At 39.8% G+C, this 25380-nt stretch overlaps 1 protein-coding gene across 2 annotated transcripts in view; it reads left to right on the top strand.

The window, feature by feature from the left end:
* Positions 1–25380, top strand: part of NUP58 (nucleoporin 58) — a 59529-nt gene that overhangs the window by 17610 nt on the left and 16539 nt on the right. For both annotated transcript variants that reach the window (XM_032785193.2, XM_032785194.2), the window contains exons 6-14: positions 1946–2056; positions 4984–5008; positions 5771–5836; positions 6213–6387; positions 10439–10518; positions 11103–11221; positions 12156–12238; positions 17441–17642; positions 23832–23930. In XM_032785193.2, coding sequence (XP_032641084.1) covers positions 1946–2056; positions 4984–5008; positions 5771–5836; positions 6213–6387; positions 10439–10518; positions 11103–11221; positions 12156–12238; positions 17441–17642; positions 23832–23930 — 960 coding nt within the window. The remainder of the gene's footprint in view (positions 1–1945; positions 2057–4983; positions 5009–5770; positions 5837–6212; positions 6388–10438; positions 10519–11102; positions 11222–12155; positions 12239–17440; positions 17643–23831; positions 23931–25380) is intronic.

The following is a 25380-nucleotide window of genomic DNA, read 5'->3' as shown; positions in this document are numbered from 1 at the left end:
CCCTAACCCCTTACTTCCCTTTGCATCCAGAGTCCCCCTCTGCACTCCAGACCCCCTTGTAACCACTCATCTCCTGCAACTCGGACTCCCAACCCTCTGCCTGAGACCACTCCTCTGCACTCTAATCCCCATCCCAATCTTCACCTAGGCCATCCTGACTAGCCCAGCATCAGCGATCCTGCTCGCACTGATCCCACCAAGCAGCACCCTGGATCCGCCTGCTGAGTAGCATTTCACACCAAACCCTCCCTCCGCCTCCCCCTCCCCCCCCAGCAAGCCCCAACCGCCTTCACCTGGACTCCCCTTCAGAGTCCCATTGTGTCTGCACCCCAGTTCATCCAGACCCCCCCATCATGCCACCCACATCCAGATTGCCCCACACAGAACCCTATCACCAAACACTTTCATTTTCTCACACTAAGCCCCTCCATACTTGGATCCTGCTGGGTTAAGCCTGCCTGCCTGCCTACATCTAGTGTGCTTGGCACACAGGGGCAAGCCTGGTCCTTGCACTGTGTCAGGGTTGGGTGCAGCTTTACCACAAAGTCCATGTTCCTGGTGGGGGAGGGGGCAGGATTATCTCCCACCTCTGTGCAGTCAGTGTCTTGTGCTCCCTACTGCCATGCTGGAGCCTCAACATTTATTTTTTGACAATAAGTGCAGAGTTTTGCAGGATTTTAAAATATGTGCAGAATTCTTTTGGCGCAGAATTCCCTCATAGCTGCCATAAAGGTATTATGTGATCATAAATGGAAGGGGAGGTGTTCTATAAAATAATCTCTTCATTAATATGTGGTTTGCACTATGAAATGCTTTGAGAACTTAGTATAAAATAGTCACTGGTCCCTTTGTTTTAGCAGTGATTTTTGTGAGTGAATTTAGAAAATCTTTGAGCTACAGTAGTGGAACTTTAAATCCCCTTTGTTAGATCAGGACCCCCTCCAGCCCCAATGTCCAGGGACAACAACTTGGAGAAAAACGTAGTATATACCCCTCTATCCTCTGCTGTTAAAAGGGAGCATGCTGTTCCTGGATCCAATGTGGGGTGGAGTGAGGAGCACTCTAATCTTTCATATTGGCCTTAGTTGTCTAATAAATATGATATTTTTCCTCTTTTTATTATATTGCAGTAGTGCCTTGGAACTTAAGTCAGGCTTGGGCCTCCAGTGTGCAGGGTTTGTGAAAATACAGGAATTCATTTCTCTATTCTGAAACACTTAGTGTAGTTGCTGTATGGAATGGAGAGCTTTACTTTCTCCCTTTGGCTGATGTGGGAAGGTGAGATCTCTTCATACCCTTTCCTAGCTACTTGGAGAAATGCCTCAAATCGTTACTTTCCTTAAAAACTTCTAGAAAAGGTGATGAGAGATTCTGTCACCCTCCTGTTCACACTCCCCCAAAATAATCATCATATTCAGCTGTAGGAAGTGGCTAGTTGCTAAGTGACGTTTATAAGAATTTTGTACACTGCTTCTGAGAGTCTTGGAGATGGCCTCTGTGAAACTAACAAGATCTTTTTGAAATCTCTGGTCAATTGCTGTCTGTTGGCCACTGGCCATACGAAAGACTAATGACTCAAATTTTCAATGCTGACTGCTTGCTATTTTGCATATAAAATGCAATTAAGTGCGCAATTAAGTGGATATTGCACACTCCTTTCACTGTGTAGAATACTGTTGAAAAATAGTGTATTAATCCTGAGTGAGGCAACATGACACTATGCAGTGATGAGTCAGGTAAAGATGTTAAAATTAAATATTTAGAACATTTAGTTCATAGAAGAAATTGTTTTTCGTCTCTTTACGTTATTTTCACTGAACTTCCTGACCCAAATATAGCTAAACATATCCTGAAAACAAGATGACATACATAAATCTAATCACAATATATTGAAGCTAAAACACTAAGTTATGTGTTACTGAAATACTTTTTGGGTTATTTGCAGGACTCGGACAGAATGCTCTGAGTTTGACTCTGGGGACGACTTCTGCTCCTTCAACTACTGTTAATGAAGGTCTTGGTGGCATAGATTTTAGTAGTTCTTCAGATAAAAAGAGTAAGTTGTTGCAATATTGTTTTTCTGTAATTTTTATGAAACTTTGGAAAATATTTGCTATAAAAATTCTGTTTGAAAGCACTTATTGAAAGATGTAAGTGAGGAGGCATTGATGGCTTGGTTTTTCTAACTCTTAATGGACACTGTAAAAATAAAGTATTTTAAAAATGTCTTTAATAATCAAGGGTGGTTTTAAGATTGATAAAGCTAAAAAAGAAATTATGCAATGTAGTTGTAGCCATGTTGGTCTCAGGACATTAAAGAGACATGGTGAGGGAGGTAGTATGTTTTATAGGACCATCTTCTATTGATGAGAGAGACAGAGCTCTTCTTGAGGTCTGGAAAAGGTACTCCCAGCATCACAGCAAACTGCATGGTGGAACAGATTGTTTACTATATGTAGTGAGCACATGTTGTAAGGCAGTGTTTCCCAAACTTGGGACGCCAGTTGCGTAGGGAAAGCCCCTGGCAGGCCGAGCCAGTGTGTTTACCTGCTGTGTCTGCAGGTCCAACTGATCACGGCTCCCACTGGCTGCGATTCATTGCTCCAGGCCAATGGGAGCTGCTGGAAGTGGCGCAGGCCGAGGGACGTACTGGCCGCTGCTTCCAGCAGCCCCCATTGGCATGGAATAGCGAACCACAGACAGTGGGAGCTGCAATCGGCCGGACCTGCGGGCGCAGCAGGTAAACACCCTGGCCTGGCCTGGCCTACCAGCGGCTTTCCCTACACAAGCGGCGTCCCAAGTTTGGGAAACGCTGTTGCAAGGAACCGTTCAAAAGATGAGATGGAGGGCTTAAATTCATTACTCTTCTAGACACAGGCACTGATTTCAGGGGTGCTTGGGGCTGGAGAACCCACAGAAAAATAAAAATAGTAGGTACTCAGTGCCCACTGTTGGGCCCTGCCAATTAGCTCCTCCCTCCTGTGCTTCCTGTCCACCACAATCTGCTGTTCAGAGGTGTGCAGGAGGCGCTGGGGGGAAGGCGTGGAGTGAGGGCAGGAAAGGGTACGGGAAGGGGTGGGGTGGGGCCTTAGGGGAAGGGGTGAAGTGGGGGTTGGGCCTTGGGGCGGAGCAGGGGTCAAGCACCCTTGGGGAAATAAGGAAGCCTGAGGAAGTGCTGCTGGACACTAAAAATCACAGACAGAACAGAAACACTAGATTTATGATTTATTACTACAATCTGAACCACCTAAACTCCTCTCTTTATTCTATAACTGCAGAGGCGTTAACAGGCCATGCTACCTTGAATATTCCCTTACAATATGTGCTAACTACTTATGGTAAACAATCTCTTCCACTTTGCATTTTGCAGTGACGCTGGGAGTACCTTTCCCAGACCTGAAGAAGAGCTCTTTGTGTCTCAAAAGCTTCTCTCTCTCTCTCTCTCTCACACACACCAAGAGAAGTTGGTCCAGTAAAATATATTACCTCACCCACCTTATCTCTCTAAAAGAAAAATAGTAATTTACTTTTGCACTTCTCTTACAGTGGCAATTTGACTAAGTTTTCAACTATTTTAACTTGTAGGTTCTTCTGCATAAATACAGTGCAGCAATATTTTGCTTGCAAACTTGGGGTAATGCAATGCCTCTGGGTGGATTGTTGGCTTCAAGGATCAAACTTGGTATCTCTGAGTCTAAAAGTATGAATCTCTACAGGTCTGTTGCCTCAAAGGCTGTGTCAGGTGCGCACATGTCCACATGTACTCTGACCACTTGGGAGCGCGGGGGAAATAGAGTTAGACTATAAGTGTGTGTTACAAATGCAAAGAACCTGTTTGAAAGCAACTTTCTTTCATTGCAATGAATTTTAAGTCATGGAAGCATTTCCGTGGGTTTATGTAAGTCTCCTACAAAGTTGATTAAAATAGTCTGTAATCTTCTTACTGTCTTTCTAATACTTTAACATAATATACTTTTTAAATTTCTTAATAAAATATTATATCAAAAGCAGTTTAAAAAAAGTACTTCTGTGGTTACAGTACACTTTTTGCCAATTAGTAAGTAATGTTTATGGTATTGATATGAGCATACATTAAGGGGGTTTGATCTTCCACTTCCCATGTCGGACACTAGCTAAACTAGTTATTCCCAGAGTTTTAAAGCAAAAATGATGCATTTTCTTCAGTGTTCACATTATAGTTGAGTAATCCCTTGGTTTTTGTGGGGAGAGGGTAGTTAAGAGCAGTTGTTCAGGGTAGCTATTTCAAAGGCTGGAATAGTAGAATAGCAGGCTAGAAACCATATAAAATCCATATAAACCATATAAACCACATAAAATCCATAGAAATCATATAAAATTGTGAGTCTTACTTGAGCCAGCAGAAGGGTATGTATTGCACGTTTTGTGAAAGAAGACTTTGTTAAAGGAGTGTACTGGTATAGTGGGAGATGTGGAGGAGGCCTATCACTTAAGAGCCATATAATTACCTATTACCGTAATATCTGAGTGCCTCAGAATTATTAATGAGTTTACCTCTCAGCACCACCGTGCAGTAGGGAAGTATTATCTCCTTTTTACACATGAGGAACTGAGGCACAGAGAGACTAAGTGACTCATCTGTGGTCATCCAGGAGGTCTCTGGTGAAGCAAAGTTTCCAGAGTCTCAGGGTAGTGCCTTCTCTGCTGAACCATCATTCCTGTTCAGGAGATCCTTGTCTGTAAAGTGCCATGTACCACAGTGATGCTGTCTAAATAAGAGAGACTGTAAGTGGTGGGGGGCAGGGAATAGAAACCTGTAATGAAAGAGGAGGGGAAGAGTCAATTACATTTTCTTCCAATGGGGCTGACCTAATTTCCTGAGCCAACATGCACAAAGGTGAATGATAGTCATCAGTCCTTTCCCCCAAAAACGTCTTAAGGCTTATTTTGCTTGACAGTTGTTCAAGGTATCAATTCTTATATAAAATTATCTGTATCTTCTAGGTGATAAAACAGGAACAAGACCAGAGTAAGTATGTTTGGTATTCCTCTTTACATTCTACAGGTTCTTAGAAAATAGTGAATCTTTAAAATGTTTCTCCTATTTTGTTTCTTTGGCCTTTAAAAATGCCTATATACTGTGAAGATGTAATTATCACTGTTAAATACATTAAGGGAGTTGACTATTCTGATGAAATTTTGTAGGACTCAAATAGGTGGAGAGGGGATCACTGTCCCAATAACCACAAAATACAGATCCAGTGTTTCTGGTTATTACTAATTAGTTTGTGATAGCACCAAAAATGTGCTAGATGCTTTCCAAATGCAGAGGGGGCATTTTCCCTGTCTAGAGGCATATGTAACCTTAAATTTGCTTAGTTTAGCTTCATGTAGAAGGTCGTATTTAATAGCTGGAGTTCAGAACAGAGAGAGAGGACTCCTGTGGTCTTTCTGTTCCTGACTCTCTTGCAGACTCATTACGTGGTTTTTGGAAAATCTCATGATACTCATCTGTAAAATTAAACTCTTGCAAAACACTGAAGAAGTTGGTCCAATCAGATATTACCTCACCCATCGTATCTCAGTGAAGAATTAAGTAAGTTGGTGCAGTTCTTCACAATTGGTTTTATAAAAGGAAATTCAAATCATTATTACTTATTATAGCATTCATAAATTAGATACATACTTGAACAGAAGAATGAATATTTACAGCTTTTTGACTGTTTAGTAATGGGGTAAAGTTGTTTAAAAGTACTCTGTGTCTATGTATGCATGTGTTATCTTTTGGCAGAGATAGTAAAGCACTGAAGGATGAAAATCTACCTCTACTAATCTGTCAAGATGTAGAAAATCTCCAGTAAGTATTTTCCTTATACTAGTTGGGATAACCAAATAATTATGTTGTCATGCTTTAAAGTAACAAATGGTTTAATCGCACTTTTAAAAATTGCTTTAGATAGTGAGATTACACTGGTTATCTTTTGAAGGTACAAGATATTTAGAGGAGTTATCTTTTGTTGAAGTTCCAGTTTTAGAATGTTGGGGGTGATGGTGAAATTACAGTATATTGCAGTTCTGTAAAAGAGGCAAAAGCCAAAATTATCACTCAGTATTGGTAGTTTGGGATTTCATCAAGATTAATTTTATTTTTATTAAAACACTACTCAAGAGGTAAAACAATTGTGTGCTTTAAATGTAACAAATTAAACTTCTCCTTCCAACTCTTTTTTCAGGAAATTTGTGAAAGAACAAAAACAAGTGCAGGAAGAAATTAGTAGAATGTCTTCCAAAGCAATGCTTAAAGTACAGGAAGATATTAAAGCTTTGAAACAGCTTTTGTCAGTGGCTGCTAGTGGACTACAGAGAAATACTCTTAATATTGACAAATTGAAAATGGAAACTGCCCAGGTATGTTAACAGACAAGTATCATTTTATTAGCTCAAATCAGCAAGCATATGATTTCACATAAGGTGAGAGGTATTCAATGTTGTCAATCACTCTAATATTAGAAGCTCAAATTATTTGTATATTGACCAGAAAATAGAATCTTAGACTTTCAGGTCAGAAGGGACCATTATAATCATCTAGTCTGACCTCCTGCACAACGCAGGCCACAAAATCACACCCACTCACTCCTGTATCAAACCCCTAACCTATGTCTGAGCTATTGAAGTCCTCAAATTGTGATTTAAAGACTTCAAAGTGCAGAGAATCCTCCAACAAGTGATCTGTGCCCCACGCTGCAGAGGAAGGCGGAAAACCCCCAGGGCCTCTGCCAATGTGCCCTGGAGGAAAATTCCTTCCTGACCCCAAATATGGCAATCAGCTAAATCCTGAGCATGTGGGCAAGACTCACCAGCCAGACACCCAGGAAAAAATTCTCTGTAGTAACTTGGATCCCACCCAAAATAATTTTACAAATGAAGGGTTGGATCACTTCTTGTAAATCTTAAGGATATATCTACCCAGCAAAGAAAAACCAATGGCTGGCCTGTGCCAGCCGACTCAGGGTGGTGGGTCTGGACTATAATGGGCTGTTTCATTGCAGTATACAGTGTTTGGCTCAGGCTGGAGTCAAGGTTCAAGGACCGTGCAGGGTGGGAGGGTTCTAGCGTTTGGGCCCAGCCTTAGCCAGGAAGTCTATATAGCAATGAAACAGTCCTGCAGCCTGAGACCTGCAAGCCCGAGTTGGCTGGCACAGGCTAGCCGTGGATTTTTCTTCACTATGTAGACATACCCTGAGATTCCCAAGAGAAGAACACTTAAAATAGAAATCCTATAATCACTTGTATAGTCAGATGTAGGGATATGACTTACAAAGTCAGTGAAGCAGCAGTAAAAATTGAACTTTCTTCATTAAAAGCATGGCGCTTAAGTCTGGATCTAGTTTATTTTGTCACCTTCTTATATTGCTCACTTGGGAAATATTTCTGCAGGGCAGTGTCTCTTAGTATAAAAGCGAATTAGAGATCATGTTTTGATTACCCTAAGTGGAAGCAAAGAAAGTAAATTGAATCTGCATTTTCTTTCATGTTTGAGATTTCATAAAATCTAATTATCACTGTAAACATTAGACTTTAATAAATGTGGCATTTTCAGATCAATCTGGAATGACACAGGAATACCTTATCTTCTGTTTGTTAGCACTTGTGAGAGCTAGAAATAACTTCCTTGCTGTCAGGCTAGTTTGTGGTCTGCTCAATCCCAGCTTACTAGTATCTATTCTTTTCAGTCGCTGAACGTTCTAGGTTGTAAGAAAGCAATGAAATAAAACGCAAATGTTAAGATAGTTTTCACTTTGTCTTGCAATTGGACATTAGTCTATACAACGTGCACTTGGTATGTAGCTAACTTTAAGTGGGATGCTTGTCAGTCTAAGTCTTCACCTGGCAGGACTGTGGCAAGGTAAATGCTGCTAGCCTCTGAAGCGCTTCCTTAAATTTAGAGTTAAAGGAACTGTAGCACTTTATTTTCCACTACACTCTTCAGGATTTTGCTTGTTTTGCTACTACTAATTGTGGTATGTAACCTATCACTTAAATCAGCCTCTGTACTAGATGACTGTAGGATAGCTAATGTAATGCCAATTTAAAAAACGTCTCCAGAGGAAATGCTGGCTGTTACTGAAATTAAGCTTACTGACCTGTATCTGGCAAATTGGTTGAAACTATAACAGAATTATCAGTTGCATAGATGAGCAGAGTATGTTGTGGAGGAGTCAGTATGCCTTTTGTAAAGGGAGATGATGCCTGGCCAATTTATTAAAGATTTTTGAGGGTGTCAGCAAATATGTGGACAAGGGTGATACACCGGATATATTTACTGGAACTTTCAGGAAGCTTTTAACAAGGTCCCTCACAAAATGCTCTTAAGTAAAGTAAGCGGTCATGGGATCAGAGGGAAGATTGTCTCATGGATCAGTAAGTGGTTAAAAGACAGGAAACAAAGGGTAGGAATAAATTATCAGGTTTTCAGATTGAAGAGAGGTTAATAGCAGAGTCGTCCCCCCCCAGGATCTGTGCTGTGACAGATGCTGTTCAATATATTCATAAATATTTGAAAAAGGTAAACAATGAGGTGGCAAAATTTGCAGATGATACAAAATTATTCAAAGTAATTAAGTTCAAAACAGACTATGAAGACTTGCAAAGGGATTTCACAAAACTAGGTGATGGAGCAACAAAATGGCAGATGAAATTCAGTGTGGATAAATGCAAAGTAATGTACTTTGGGGAAAAATCACAACTCCACATACGAAATGATAGGATCTAAATTAGCTATTACCACTCAAGAAAAATATGTTGGAGTCATGGTGTATAGTTCTCTGAAAACATCTGCTCAATGTGCAGCAGCAGTCAAAAAAGCAAATAATGTTAGGAATCATTAGGAAAGGGACAGATAATAAGACAGAAAATATCATAATGCCACTATATAAATCCACGGTACACCCATACCAGGTCTGGTTGCCTCATCTCAAAGATATTATTGGAAAAAGTATAGAGAAAGGCAACAAAAATGATTAGGGATATGGAACTGCTTCCATGTGAGAGATTAAAAAGACTGGGACTGTTCATCTTGGAAAAGAGATGATCATGGGGGGGGGGATATGATAAAGTCTGTAAAATTGTGAAAGGTGTGGAGAAAGTGAATAGCGATGTGTTCGTGACCCCTTCACATAACACAAGAACAACCTGGGTCACCCAATGAAATTAATAGGCGACAGTTTTAAAACAAAAGGAAAATACTTCTTCACACATTGCAGTCAACCTGGGAAACTTGTTGCCATAGGATGTTTAAAGGCCAAAAGTATAACTATGTTCAAAAAAGAATTAGATACGTTCCTGTAGTATATGTCCATCAATGACTATTAGCCAAGATGGTCAGAGACTCAACCCCATAGTCTGGGTGTCCTTAAGCCTCTAAGTGCCAGAAGTGGATGGATCTCTCAGTAATTGTCCTGGCTTGTTCGTTCCATCTGGAGCATCTGGTATTGGCCTCTGTTTGAAGACTGGATACTGCACTAGATGGACAAGTAGTCTGATGGAGTATGGCTGTTCTTATGAAACCAGTCTGCATGTGATTTGTACTCTAAAATGAAAATGATGCTAATCCTATGTCTTGTAATAAAGTACTTTCTTCAACTATAAAATAATAGTGGTTTCTAAAAGTTCAGTGATAAGTTCCCATAGAAGAATACAGTGAATACAATTTTTTTCTTCTGCTTCCACAGGGATGTGTTTTCAGATGTTGACTAGTCAAAACAGCTAAGAATAAACAAGTCCAGAAGTAGATAACTGTAGTAATAAGAATTTTTCATTATTAGAAGGTACTACAGTCAAATCACAGAAGTGTGTATCCTGTGATTATAATACTCTGGGAAGTCCGTCAGGAAGGATTTAATGGAAATGTTAAAAATAAATAAATAAATTGTAAACTATTGTCTGTGCTCTTTTAAAAACAGACAATCAGGTAATCTGTTCTCCTGTTTCTTCCTTTTAGGTATGCTATTTCCTCCCATTCCCCTAATCTTCTCTATTGAAGTCTAGGAACAAATGTAAAATTATTTTAGATGAAGTGGAAATTAAAGTTTAGTTGTGATAGTTTAGTACAGTATTTCCTAAACTTTTGAAAACTGAATCCCCTTTCAGGAAAGTGAAACCAGTTGTTCCCTCTTCAGCATTGCTGTGTGTTGTGTTAAAAGTCCTGTCCATCTTAATATGTCTTTGGCAACCCCAGTCCCTGACATTGCAGGTTTTGAAAATATCTCATTTAACAGATTTACACATCCATGCCTGAAGGTTTAACGTTAATTAAACAGTGCATGCCAAAAACACATCCAAGGAAAGAGCCCTCTGTGAAGAAGGAGTAGCGTTAGATTTTTTTTTTCTTGAGAATTCATCTTTCTATAGAATTATAGCATGTATTCCTTTGTTTTATTCACTTCATTTGCTTATTTAGGAACTGAAGAATGCAGAAATAGCATTAAGAACACAGAAAACTCCTCCTGGTCTTCAACATGAAAATTCAGCCCCAGCAGAGTAAGTTACTGTATCTATCTAACAGAAACTTGTATTTACCATCAAAAATACATTACTATCTGTCTTATAAATAGATTTGTACATTGCAATGTGTAATCTATTACTCCTTTGATAGAGGCATCTGATAATATTTAAGTATACTTATAAAAACATAGCACATTAAATAATTAAAATCACAAATTGACCCAGCATCAGAGGATTCAGACATGGCATCCTGTCCCCTACATTGGCCAGCAGTGGAGAGGAAACCATCTTTATTTTGTTTCCCTTTAAAATGTGAACTGTATACTGTTTTATGCTAATCTGTTTTAACATTTTGTTCTATGCCTTATTGCATGTACTGCGTGTTTTACTGAACAAAAGTAACAGTAAAAAGTCAGTCTTAACAGAGTCATACATCACCTTCAGGCAGAGGAAACACACATTCTCTAGCATTGGAATAAGAGTAATATAGAATATGCTTACTGGAATAGTGACCACTGCTTAAAATTATATTGATAAGTCTTGCAGTTGGTGTAGACCTAAATAGTAAAAATGAAGTTGCAAAGAAGGGAAATTCAACCAGTGTGATCTGATTCTTCTAGCTACTTCAGGATCTTGGTTGAACAGTTTGAAGTACAGCTGCAGCACTACAGACAGCAAATTGAAGAACTGGAAAATCATCTTGCCACTCAAGCAAACAATTCACATATAACTCCACAAGGTAAAAAGTTGAATTTTAATGTTTTTACAGAAATTCTTAAATAGTGTGTGTGTGGGAAATGCATATTAGTTACTTTACTCTTTAACTATCAGGGTTCCTTAGTTAACTTTCAGAAATTATTGTTCATATGGATGTTGAAGTCACCCAATACGGTAAGTTTTAGGAACTTAAGCACCAGCTCAGACAACTTTGACAGGAAGCCTGGAGCCTGAATTCCTGCTTTAATTCTATCTTGGGACTTGCCCTAGGTGGATAAACTGAAAGCATTTCAGTTTTGTTTAGGAGGAGACCTGCATCTGAAATATTGTGCAAAAACACAGCTATCCTACTTATTTGACCTCTTTGGCTTACTCAGAAGAGTGCCCGTGTGGACAGAGCTAGATTAACGTTGGTCCTGTGGTTGTATCTAGTCATGTCTTGAACTACACACAGAATTGAGGGCTTTCTCTGTGGCTACATCATGGATGGTTAACTTTTTAGTGAACTTTGAATAGTCAGAGTCATGAAATTTTGGGTTTTTAATAAGCATTCACAAATACAAGAAAATTTGGCACATTTTAATGCATCTTTTATTAGTATTGACAAGACATACTGGCCCAATAGAGCTAAAATTTGGGCAGGTGGAATTCAAGTACGAGGAGAAATAGGCAAAATGTTGCGAATATCATTCCCAAATATAATTCTGTCCATTGTTCACTTGTTAATAAGTCCAGACTCCTCTTTAAATAGAAAATATTACTTTACTCCCATACAGCTCCTTTTGTTTGTTTTACAGGAAATATAGTGTTTTATTTTTTTCTTCATAGGTTTGCAGCAAGTTACATCATAGAGCTGGTTGTTTTACCCTTGTTGCAGTATAAATACTAAATTAATTAATTTGTGTCACTATTGCAGTAAGATTATAAATTTATTTGCTGATATACATGTTTTACAGATTTGTCTATGGCGATGCAGAAAATTTATCAAACATTTGTAGCTCTAGCTGCACAACTTCAATCCATACATGAAAATGTAAAGGTAGGTTATACTTCAAGAATAATATTTTCATATGTATTTCATAATCAGAAACACTGCAGGTCATTATTCGTGTCAACGTTTCTATAACACTTCTCTTTTCTATTTTTTTAAACAGAGTTGATTTAAACTATTCATTTAAGCTTTTTAAAGTGATGGTGCTAAATAAAAAGTTCATTCTCTAATGTGAGAGCTGGAACATATCTGGTTCAAGCAGTGAGATTGGCTGGCTTAAACTATTTGTTATAAAAGTGGCAGGAGCGGTGACTGTTGTATTTTAAGGTTACATAATATTTTCCATTTATTCCAATGTCTTTTCAATTGCTCGTAACTTTCTGAAATTTTGGCGAGCAGACACACATTTTATATCCCTTGCTGTTGCCCCAGTGAGTTGTGTGTGTGTTTTTTTTTTGTCTTTTTTTTTGGACGAATTCAAGGCACAATAGGAAGTTAATCATTATGAATAGAGCAGAATTGAGGGAAGATACAGAGCTTTCCAGTTATACAACCCGTAACTTTGCAAAATAGCCCTTGCACTGTTTTAAAACGGCGCAAGTCTGGGTCCATCTGCACTGGTTTGAGATGGTGACTCTTTAGGTACACCGCCTATGCATCCCAAAAAACAAAAAAAAAAGAAAAAAAGTATGCAATGGGCCTATTCCCATTCAAACTGCACAGAAGAGGATTATTTTTAACACGTAAAAGGAAGACGAGTAAGACAGAATTCTCGAAACATATGAGTGTAAAGCCTCAAATGTTCACATATCCTCTGTGCGATTGGGACTATGTCGGTACAACTTATGAATCTGCTGTGAAATTGAACTCGTGTGCAGCTGTAAAATTTCATTTGGAATGTGGCAGCCTTAACCCCTACCTCTGGACTTGTTGCCTGCATGTTGGGTTAGATTTCCCACTGAGGCCGGGGTTACAGAGCATATGCAGAATAGGGGCGTCCTGAGGCGCTTGCACATGCAACCAGATTATGCTACATATAGACGGACCTCGATACCTGGGGAACTACCTGTGTCTAAGGGAGATATGCCATGGCATATGAAAATCATGGTTGCAAGGGTTGTGTGTCATGGGGAAACGGCAGGGAATGGTCAAGAAAAGGAGGAGGAGCTAAAACATTTAAAACGTACACAAGCGCTGTCTGAATCAGGAGCATTTTTCTCGTCTTTAGTAACATAGAAGGGAGAGACCAGCACTTAATAGCTGATCACTAGAGACTGCAAATCTGCGCATAGCCACTTGTATCATACAAAGCAGAACCCGCAGACCAATTTTTTTAAGACAACAGGGCAGTTGTGGATACAAATTTCATCTCCACACACGGGGCTCTGCAGCCAGGGACTAGCGACGGGGGGGGGCAAATGTGTCACAAATTTGCTGCCACTAGGGGCCCCCACGGGGAAATGGCGAGAGCTCACGTGTGCCACGCCTGACACAAACTTCTTCCCGCCCTTCTCCTCGCCGGAAGCTACAGCGCATCAGGACCGCTCCCTGGAACAGTGCTGTAACAGGACCATGGGCTATCGGCAGGTCCGGACTCCCTCCACCCGCCCAAGAGCCGCGTGTAAGGGGAGTGGGCTGCGAGCTCCAGGCTGAGCTGGTCTCCTCCCCTTACCACATGGGCGCTCTGAGCGGGGAGGCTAAGCCCCGCCACAGGAGCCCACGCTGCACCTGGCAATATAGATGCCTCCTGAATGGACGCACTGAGGCGCACAGGATGAGTGGAGAGCTGGGGTAATGAGCTGGGGAGGGCTAGGGGTTGGAGATAAGGGCAGAGAGAGCCATGGGGACAGGGAGGAGAGGTTGGGGAGGGGGTTTAGATTCGTGGACGTTTCCAGGGTGGTCTCGTCTCAGGACTAGCTACCAGTGCAGTACAGGGAGAAGGGGGGGTCCAATCGGGTGGGTATTTGGGGAGAGTCCTGGGGGAGGAAGGACAAGGAGAGATGGGTCCGGGGATCCTGAGGGGGACGGGCTATGTTGGCTGCGACAAGAGGTGGGGATGGGGGCAGGGAGTTCCAGGGACAGGTTCAGGGCCATCATGGGAGGGGGCAGAATGCTGGAATGGTCAGCAGGACGGGAAGGGATTGGATGTTGATGTTCAGGGATCTTCAGTACTCAGGTCGGGGTAAGCCTATTGGTTACACTCAGATGTTTAAGACATTTGTCAATCGCAGGAAAATCCATATATCCATATCACCCATTAATATGCACCAGAGAGTTTTAGGGGTCGGGGCAGTCAGGGGACAGGAGCAGGGTGGGGTCTGGAAAGGGTGGGACCTGGGGGAAAGGGGAGAGAAGAGAAGAGGAAGGATCAGGATCTGAAGGGGGCCGCCAGTTGGGGGAAGGAAGTGGGTGGGTGGTCGGATAGGGGGCAGGGGCAGGCTGTTTGGGAGGCCTCTGGGTCCTCTGGTCTCACCAACGTCCAATTCATCGTTATTATGAGCTGCTTCAAAGAAGCCCACAGGGCTGTTAGTTTATACCATTATGGCTACCATCCCTTTCGGCTTCTCAAATGCCAATTATAGTCTATATATCATTTGATTCATTGGCCTAGTCCAGGGAGATGCATAGTCAGGAGGGTAGTATCATTTAGATCTTAGCTGAGGCGTGCAGGATCACATGAGAAAGCAAAATCCTACACTACCTAGCTCCTCTCATACCTACCGATCAAGAGTAGTCGACCCCCGACCAACCAATTCCGCTGAAAGGCTTCAGAGAGGAGGTTAATTCAGTGGTTCATCAACTTTAGTCCTGTGACCCTTTCAACACAGGAGCAAACTTCTGAGCGGCGACCCCTTATATAATAAAAGAGTGTTTAATTTATATTTACGTTTATTATAATGCTGGAGGCGAAGCGGGGTTTCGAGGTGGAGGCTGACGCTCCAGTGACTCCCAGTAATCAACCATGCGGACCAGCGCTCGTAGTGTGTCTCACCCCTAGTTTGAAGTACCTCTCGGTTAATTTACGTTTAGCACCCGTGTCCATCACATTGCACTTATCTTGATTTGCGACAATATTTCAGTTTTATAAAATAGCCTGCATCCCAGATTCTGGAACTAGCTCAAATGAGCTTCAGTTCTTAGAGTATGTACGTGAAAACTATACTAAAACAACAGTTAACCATCCCTGATTTGCTGAGGGACCTCATGGATGCGCTAGTCTCTATGAAACAGATAAGATTAGTGAAGTTAAGTCTCATTAATGGCTGTTAGCCAGGATGCTAAGGAATGGGGTCTCTAGCCTCGTTATGTCCAGAGGGTGAGTATGGTTGGCGAAGAAGATCACTTGATCATGTACCTGTTTAGGTCTCACTCCCTCTTGGGCAACTTGGCATTGGGCATTTGTCTGTAGACGGATACTGGGCTGATGACTTTTGGTTTGACCAGTATGGCTGTTCTCTTATGTCTAACCTAAATGAACCCAAAGTTTGGAAGATATGGAGATGAAGAAGCCATCCAAGTATCGAGAACCTGGGCAAACAAACCCTGACTGGTCTTTCAAGGCGTTTGGATCAACAAAGCTGAGGTGTCAAAGTTTATTGATTTAAGACAGACATATTTTCATTGGTCTTCTTAACAATCAAACACGCAGCAGCAAATATATTTGGTCACATCAACTTTCTGAAGCCCCAAACATATTCGGTTATTGGCAGATAATTTCAGCTTTCAAATTAAAAAAACACATTTGACAGAACAGAATTGTGAGTATGCAGACTTGTGTTGTTGTTTGTCTCGTTTTAAAAACCCTAGGTTTGTCGATGCCACAAAAGATTTTTGTGGACATATTTGTCGTAACTCTTTATTGCTTTAAGTGCCTTTAGCAGTAGCTGAGTGCTTGAGGCCAGTGAGACTTGTTTAAAAAAGAAAAAAAATTATTCTCCACAACTAGGTTTGTGTCGAGAGGGTGGGAAAGTTATGTTTTCCCCACGGGCTGGGGCGGGGGGAAGTGGGGCAATTTGCCCCAGGCCCCACAGGGGCCCCCACAAGAATATAGTATTGCATTTTTTTTTTTTATGGAAGGGGCCCCTGAAATTGCTTTGCCCCAGGACTCCTGAGTCCTCTGAACGGCCCTGTCTGCAGCACACACTCACCCAAACAGAGCTGCTGTCACCCAACCTGCAGGCTCTACCTCAGTTCTCTGAATCATGCAACAGCTTGCTGGGCATTCTGGGAGGAGTTGTCCCCAGCTTGCTTGGAGGGAGGAGGTAAACTACAACTCTCTATTGGGAGTGAGCCAAGCAACATTTTGAGGGTGGGGTTGTTCTTTAAACAAGCAGGTAGCAATGGCTGCATGCATTAGAGAGTGCAGCTTAGGGGTGTCCGAATCCTCCACGGGGAGGGTGGCACTGCATAGAAGGACCCAGAATTGTAGCCTTACTGCCCAGAGGGGGGAAGGAGGTACGGCAGGGGCAGAGTGGATGGCAAGGCAGGAGGTCTCTGAGAAGAAGTGGAACTGGGGGCGAGGGGCAGTTGAGAGGCTTGACACCACCCTGCATCACTGCTGCAAAGTGACCTCCGAAGCTGTTTGGAGTCCTGCAAATCCGTGGATATCTGATGTGGATACCTGCAGACCATTTTTGTGGATCACGGATACACCTTTTTGTATCAGTGCAAGGCTTTATTGATTGCTTGAGCAGATGAAATGGGGTAGGGGTGGCAGTGAATCCCAAGAGGACTGGGAAATGAGAGATGCTGTATTTCCTTCAGTACAGAAAGAAGGAAAAACATCAGTAAGAGGGATTTAAAAAACAAAGAAAGCAAAGAGCAGCAATAAAGGGTTCTGAAGTTCAGCATGTTTTCCCACTCGATACCGAATACCAAAATAAGATATTAAAGAAGTTTTTCGTTACTACATAAAGATTATATTCTACCTGGGACCAAATCCTGCGCTGATGTAAATCAAGTGCCACTATATGGATTTATACCAGTTGAGGATTTGGCCTCGATCTTTGTGGAAAGTCTTTTAGTTGACATCTGTTATTAGCTCCAGATTGGCTGTAACGTGTAGTCATAAACAGAAAATTAATTCAGTCCTCTCCAAATCATGAGTTTAACACCCCTAAACTAATATGAAAAATGTTTCTTTAATTAATTAAAGAAACATTTAACTATTAACTTGCCCCATGACTAAACTATTCAGTTCTTACTTCAGATGTACTGAACTAAAATGACTTCCCCCTCCTTCTCTTTCAGATGCTCAAAGACCAATACCTTGGCTACAGGAAAACCTTTCTGGGAGATGCTATGGATGTGTTTGAGGCAAGACGAGCAGAAGCTAAGAAATGGCAGAGTGCCCCACGTGTTATTACAGGACCAACCCCTTTCAGCAACATACCAAATGCAGCAGCCGTTGCCATGGCTGCCACACTTTCTCAGCAGCAACAGCCTGCTACAGGTCTGAATGCATTCAAGTTATAGATTACTAGTGTTACAACAATAGTCAATTTGTGTACATTTTTATATAAGGTCTTCCTTTGTGTTAGCTTAAAAATAAAAAAACTGTAAGTTATCAATACATAGCTAATAAAAAATGCAGGGTAGACTTAGCAATAATTATATACCAGATAGATATTTAATCTTGTGAATTTATTTGTATTAGTGATATTTACTGTATTACTCTAATTACCCCCTTGGAATGTGAGTCTTCATTCTTAAATGACATCTCTGAATATGAGTAATATAGCATCTTTCCAAAATTGTATGATTGTATGGTAAATGATTTTCAAATTGGGGGGAGGGAGGATTGAATCAAAATGCATATTACATTTCTTATGTGAAATGAATGATGCATTTTTTATATAGCACTTTGAAATTGTAAATTGAATCATGCTACAAAACAGAGGATAGTGGAGCTTAAGTATGTAGAGTAGAGGGAAAGAATGATTGGCCCATTATTTCTTGTTTTTCTAATTTCTTTGGAAAGATGGTACTGAAACAGTTGTTAACAGGCCATTTACTGTTGTGGCTGAACAAGAACAGAAAAAGTGTGTGTGAAACACATCAAGGGTGTGTGTTTTGGCCCAATGTACATATGAGGTGAGGTGACTGGACAGGAAAGGAAGCCATTTAGGCTGTCTTAGTTGACATTGTCAGAATGCACTCCTAGTCATATTAACCAAAATATTCAAAGCTGGGTGTCTGAAGATAGGCATCTTGATAGAAGTGGCTTGATTTTTTTCAAAGGGACTGTGCATCTCACATTTTCACCCTTGAAAAATCCAACCATGTTAATGGCAGATGCACAGTCCTTTGAAAAAATCGTGCACTTTTGTTAAGGAGCCTGAACATAGATTTAGGAGCTGAATTTCAGACACCCAGTTTGCAAATTTGGGGTATACCTTTATTTTACCATTTGATTTCCTCCTGAAATGTTCTTTATCCTAGATGTGCTAATCACCTCACCATCTTTACCCCTTCTCTGCACTCCACATTTGCTTTCTTTGCCTACAGTGCGTTCAGTGCTGGCACCTGGCCAACCAAAGGAATATATGGCTTTGCCAGAGTCATTCAAAAATCACCTGTAGGGATTGCTCTGAAGTAATGAGGCACTCCCTCCCTTATCTATGTAGGTAGAAAGCTCTACCAGCCCTGGCCTCTATGAAGAGTGAGGAACCAGGTCCAATTACATGTGAACCAGAATACATGGATCACAACAAAAGGGAAATAATGATAAATATAGATTATATCTAAATCTCGACTGTAATCCACTAAGAGTGTTTCTACAGGTGGCTATAACTAAAAATTGTGGAATTATTCTCTAGATGCATTGACATATACAGTAAACTTTTTTAAAGCATGTAACAATCTGAAATGACTTCCAGTTCTCTCATGTTTTTTTATATAGAGAGATGTGTGGATTGTGCAGCCCTAATAGTTACCAAAAACTGCACCTCTCCACTCACCTTTTTCTTGTCTTTTAAGATCATTTCATTAGTCATTATAGGATTGATTGTCACACTACTTAAGATGTCCTAATCATGTGTCCTCATTACCCCTGGTGAGGGGTTTGAAGTTCCTTTCTTGGCCTCAGAGACAAAAGAACTACTAGTTGAGCTATCACATCAGTAAAGTAATGTCATTGTTAGAACTTTTTTCAGTATGACTGTCCTTTCAGCAGTATGGGTGAGAGAATTGAAAAGTTGAGCTATTCCAACCTCCATAGGACAAGGTAGTTTGTATCTTGAGGTACCCTCAATCGTTTTTTTTGCAGTTAGTAATAAAGTCTCTGCTTATATTTTGTTGGGTATCTCAGAAGTTACCAACAAGTATGCCAACTATAGATGTGATCATGGTCTCTGATGCAGATTGACTCAAGCAATCAACCTTTATCATGTATGTCACAAAAAAGAATAGGTGGCAGTGACATTAGGTTACAACTAACAGAGTCAGACTATTACCAAATGCACTCATTCAGTCTCTCCATAAAACACACAGGGCCGGTGCAACCATTTAGACTAGGATTTGGGGGGGCGCCATTTTCTTCGGCAGCAACCGCAGTGGCCGGATCTTCGGCCTGCCCGGTCACCGCCAGCATTTAGGCAGAGGGACCTGGGCAGGAGAGCGCAGGGAGGGCCGCCTGCAGCAAGTAAGGGTGGGGGGGGGCAGCACGCAGGGGAACTCCCCGCCCCAGCTCACCTCTGCGCCACCTCCTCCCTGAGCATGCCGTGGCTGCTTTACTTCTCCCATCTCCCAGGCTTGCGGCGCCAATCAGCTTAGGCACCGCAAGCCTGAGAGGTGGGAGAAGTGAAGCAGCGACGGCGTGCCCGAGGTGCTCATGCTCGTGCATGGAGCAGGGGTGAGCTGGGGCAGGGGGCGTGCCTCAGGACGGAGGGTGGGGGATGGGGAGCTGCCACGGGGAGGAGCCTCAGGGTGGAGGGTGGGAGCTGCCGCGGGGGCGGGACGCCTCAGGGCGGGGGCATGGGGGTGAGAGGGCGCAAAGTGGAAGTTTTGCCCAGAGTGTGAAACATCCTTGCACTAGCCCTGAAAACACACTATAGAGGACTTGGCTGTAAGCAGCTGAGGTGAATAGATGTTTGGACCACTGTCTGTTTAGCAGAGGAAAAGATGCCATTTGGCTTTCTACTGCAATAAAGTTCCAATCTTGCAAAGACTTAAAGCATTCGCTTAAATATTTGCAAGATCAGGGCCCAAAAGAGCAGGAATATAAGGGATAAGAGAAGGGCAGGACAAGTGTTTGACTGTATGTGTGTGAGAGAGAGAGACCTATCTACTGTTCTTCCCCACAATCTCTTCACAGACTTTTCTAAAACAAGAAAATTAATCTGGGCTTTTAAAGTTTGGCTAAAAAAAAATTAACACACAGTACTCTAAATGTCAAGAGTAAGGACTTTTGTTCTTGTGTCTAAAAATATATTTGATATTTACGTGGTATAAGGCTATTCCTTAAAGTTAATTTAGATTTAGCAAGCTACTCATCTTTCTCTGAAGGAAGGCAGAGACCGTAATTTATTTTTAGTTCACATTCGGAAGTCAAGGGTTTAGCGTTAATAAAACTATGCTTTAGCCATGTCTGCACTAAACTTCTCTCTTAATTTGACACTGTTACTCTTAGTGCAGCATTACTGTTGGTGGAATGCTGGTTGTGCTAGTTAGTTCAGCAGCAAGCGCTTTTACTACCCTCTCATTTAGACCTGCAATGAGCAGTCTTTAACAACATGGTAGTTAAAATGCCAGGGAGCAGTCTACTCTTAGTGCCTCTGGTGGCAGTAGAAATTGTGAGTAACACTAAGGGAAAATAAAAAGCCTAGTGTCATTATAGCCTTACATGCAATAGGATGGAACCAATCTAACATTCTGCTGGTAAGGCTAAGTTCGCTTAACCAAAGGAATACTTTCCTTCATCCCCCTAGAACATTTATTATTCTTGATTTAGCTGGGGAGGGACTAAAGTCAAAGCATGATTAAGATATTAGCTATGTTTTGACTTCTCAACATGAAATTTAAGTGAGAATGGGATACTTTAATAAAATCTTTACAGCACTTAGAACTTATTGTATAATTTGACCTTGACATAGGTAAAATTTCAGTGTATTACTCTCAGAATGAAATTTGAATTGTGACACTAAACTTGGTCTTGTGTTGAACCAATGAAGTTATGAACTCTGTAAAATGTCACAAATTTAAACTATGGTATCACTTTGGTAGGGAATCTTGTTGACCTATTGTCTAACTGGGTTCTTAGTAGTGAGTCTTTATTTATTAAACTAAAAATGCTCTACAGGGCAAAAAAAAGCAGGTTTTAAAATATTGTTAAAATTATTGTTTTAAGGATGTGTCTCATAACTTATAATAGCCAAAGGTGACAATGTTTGCTGGTACTTTTGGCATGGAGGATCTTATCACTAGTCTTTTTTGCTATTGAAAATTATGTATGTTTACCTAAGAGGTTTATAAATTATGACAATGCCTTCAGAATTTTATGGTACAAAATGAACAAATATATCACAGGTCTATTCAATGAAAAGCTTGTCAGCTTTTGGAATGAAATCCTGTTTTATATAACTTGAATATAAGTGTTTTAAAATAATACTGTTTTACTGATCTAAAAAGCATGTTACATTTAAAAAACAAGCATGTCTTGGAGGACTCTGGTGTCTTCATTCTATTCTAAGGTCTTCCACCAACAGTGCCTCCAATTAAGGTAGAAAATTGATGCACTCTCTTTAAATGAGAAGGAACTGGACACATTTTTTCTGTTTTGTTTTGTTTTTTGGTTTGTTTTTAGTTTTAGCAGTCTAACTGACATTTGGGTTTTTTTGTTTTTGTTTGTTTTTGTTTAAATTTCCTTTGTACTGACAACATTTCTAAAGGAGCTGCTAGGTAGATATTTCAATATTTAAAATAAACTGGATGTAAACAAATTAGTTTGAGATTAATCCATCACTTTTATTGTAGAAAAATACTTTAAGGGCCTTAGCTGGTATGAAATACAGTGCATACTTCTTACTTGGAACAGTGATAGAACTTGGCTTCCCAAATAGCTACTTATTCGCAGACTGCAAATTCACAGCTTTAGTTGCCCTGATAAATTTTAGTTTAACACTACTTTGAGTAGGCAGACCTCATTCTGCATTGGATCATTTAAGGGCTTTGTGTTTCTTGCAAAATTGTTACCACTTAATAAATACAGTGCCTTCTACTTAATTCAAACACTAGTTGATTCTCACTTTGAACTGTCTCAATCTCAAGGACCAAATAATTTGTATTCAAAATACTACCACTAGCTTTTTTTATTTTAAATTGCTTTAGATGAAAATGGCTGGTTATAGAAACTTTAACAAGTAAGGCAAAAATTCTGGATAAGAACCAAAAGAGAACAAAAAAATAAAAGGACTACAAGATCTTACTTGTTCCAATATTGTTGGCGAAAACATTACCATGTACATTGCATTCTGTGCTATGTATGCCTGTGTCCATATGGCTTACAATATTGCCTTTTTAAATTATAAGAATGTACTTCACTTGGGTTAAGAGGTTGGCACTGTATTTTATCTTGACAGCCCCTTCAACTTTCTAAGTAATGCACTGACTGTTTGAAAAAGACAGGAATATGAAGATTGTACTGTGAAAACTGTTGAATCATTTTCATAAATTATTTATCAGCGTTAATGACTTTTAGATTTTTGTAATGTGTTAGTAACAGGAGGGGCTAGCAAGGTGATTCTATTCTCCACAAGAAAAACAAACTAAGGCTTTAAATTTAAGCTTGGCAGACTGAAAATGGGTTTCTGACAATCCTGCATTTTAGTGTGAACGTGCAGGGTAATTGCTGTCTCTAAAAATTTTTAAATGATGGGACAAACTTCTGAATTTGAAATTTTGAATGTATCTAATTAGTTAAGGTACACAAAATGTGCCTTTGTAAATGTTTATTTAAACAGGTGGTTGGAATGGTGTAATGTAGCAAAGCTTAACAGAACTCAGTTATTATTTTGTGTGGAAAAAGTTTGAATTGTCATGTTGTGTAATTGACTTGCTTTAAAATGAACAATAAATTTAATAAAATAAAGTCATTGTCTTGTTTTTTATCTACTTAATGTTTGTTTAAATATGGAAAAATACTCATGAGTAGCTTTGAAGGTTTCTAGTTATTAAATATATTGGCTATTGGTAACACGATAGTTTTTAGTCGTGTTAGTGTCAGTTCTCTTCTTTTAATTGGAATTTGATACTAACTATTAAAGTTAATTTTTAAAAAGATTCTCCTGTTTTCAACAGAATGTGTGTCAAAATGTCACATTTAAGTGTATTTCTTAAAAGATTTTAATAAATTATTAAAATAGGTTTATAAGGTTAGACTGAATTTGTAACAAAAATACTTCACTATATATTGTAACTAGCTAGTTTTAAGTAGTTTCACCTTACATTGTGTTCAGTATTTTCTTAGATTTACCAGGTGGACATAGAGGCAGTTTGGGGAAGAATTTTGAAGAGGTAAAGTTTTGGGGATTTTAATGGAATTTGTTAAAAGCAATAATGTTCACTTTTATCAAATAATTACGTAAAGGATCTCTTTATCATGAAAGAGTAAGGCAAGTTTGTTTTCATTTTTTTTTTATACCAGGGCCACAGCCATCTCTGGGAGTTAGTTTTGGAACGCCATTCGGCTCAGGTATTGGCACTGGCTTGCAATCAAGTGGCTTAGGTTCTTCAAACCTTGGAGGTACACTTTAACTTTTCTAATGTTTCATTGAATTATTATACAATACATCTGAATTTATTACAAACTTTAAACTTCACTAAGAGGATGATCTGTTTCAGAAGTAAATCTTCAGTTTGGCAAAAGTAAGGCACTTGGAGGGAAAAAGTCATCTGCATTGTAGAGGGAGAGTAAGATAAACCACAAAGGTTAAATCTAGTGTTGACATTTTTAGTGAACCCAAAGAGGCAAGAGAGATGGTCATAAGATAAGCATGTCGGGGTTGCATTTAACCAGGAAAGTACCAATTGCTTTGTAACTAGGACTTGAATTTATTTATAGTTTACTAAAGGTTTTAAAAGTAGGTACCCACAGTCTTAAAGACAATCACATTTTATTTGGATTTGAAACAGCCAGAAGAATTTGTTAACCTAATTAAGAAATTTCTCCTGTATACAATTGAGTTCTAACTCTTAGAACACATTTCACCTTGTTTATCAGTTCAAGGATTTAATAAGAAACTGTACTGGAAAACTATCTAATTTGCACTTGTTCAGGGAACCTGTTTGTCAAAGCATAATTAATTATGTTCTGCTACATAGCTTTCCAGTACAGAATCCAGTTCTGTAAAATGTTTGCCTCTTAATGCTGTGATCCAAAATCCTTTTTGTCAAGCTATTCAACCTCACAACTTCTGAAAATGAGGAAAATTCTCTTTTGTTTAAATCAAATATTTTTTGACCGACTGGAGGGAGTAGGTAGGAGAACCTCCAGGAGAGGAGCAGTGCCTTAAAGAGCAGGTAGTGAGGTAAAAAAGATAATTTAAAATTTAATGACTATTGTTTTCTCAGTTGAAACATAGGATTATTATCAACAGGTGAACTGAAAAGTGACTATCAACATGTAAACGTCACAGAACTATATAGATATTAAAATTCACTTGCTGTTAATGTGTGGTGCAATGTATTTACAGTAGTTTGAGATCATGTTAAATGACTCATCATTTTAAAGATTAACTACTTTACTTATCTTTGGAATTAGTTACATTATTTATAAATTCCAGAATGATCCTCATCAGCCAAATTGTAAATTTGACTATCTGTGGAAGTAGATTTTGTGTGTACTGATAACAGGAAAAATTACTAATCTTCATGGGTGGACTAAAAGAAGTATATACTTGTTTTGAGTAGCCCCATAGCATGTTATATGCTGTGCAAACACAAAGGGAAGGCCTGGTCCCTCCCTCAAAGACGTTGTAAACTACAGTTTGTTCAGATACTCTTTTAGAAATTTTGCTGATCCATGTTACACAAACTTGTCCTAGCGAGTAAATAAGAGCTAACTACTGGCTAGATCTTGAAGCCTAAATTTTTAAGCTTTCTTTAGTAGCCCTTTGCTTAAGAAGGCAATTTTTTGATAACTTTTTGCCATAATTGTATATTATCTTGTAAAATCCTTAACTCCTTTTGTTTGG

The sequence above is a fragment of the Chelonoidis abingdonii genome, chromosome 1 (genome assembly GCF_003597395.2).
Source record: "Chelonoidis abingdonii isolate Lonesome George chromosome 1, CheloAbing_2.0, whole genome shotgun sequence".
NCBI classification, from domain to species: Eukaryota; Metazoa; Chordata; order Testudines; family Testudinidae; genus Chelonoidis; species Chelonoidis abingdonii.
Note: the sequence above shows the minus strand (reverse complement) of the source record. Positions and strands in the feature narration are given on the sequence as shown.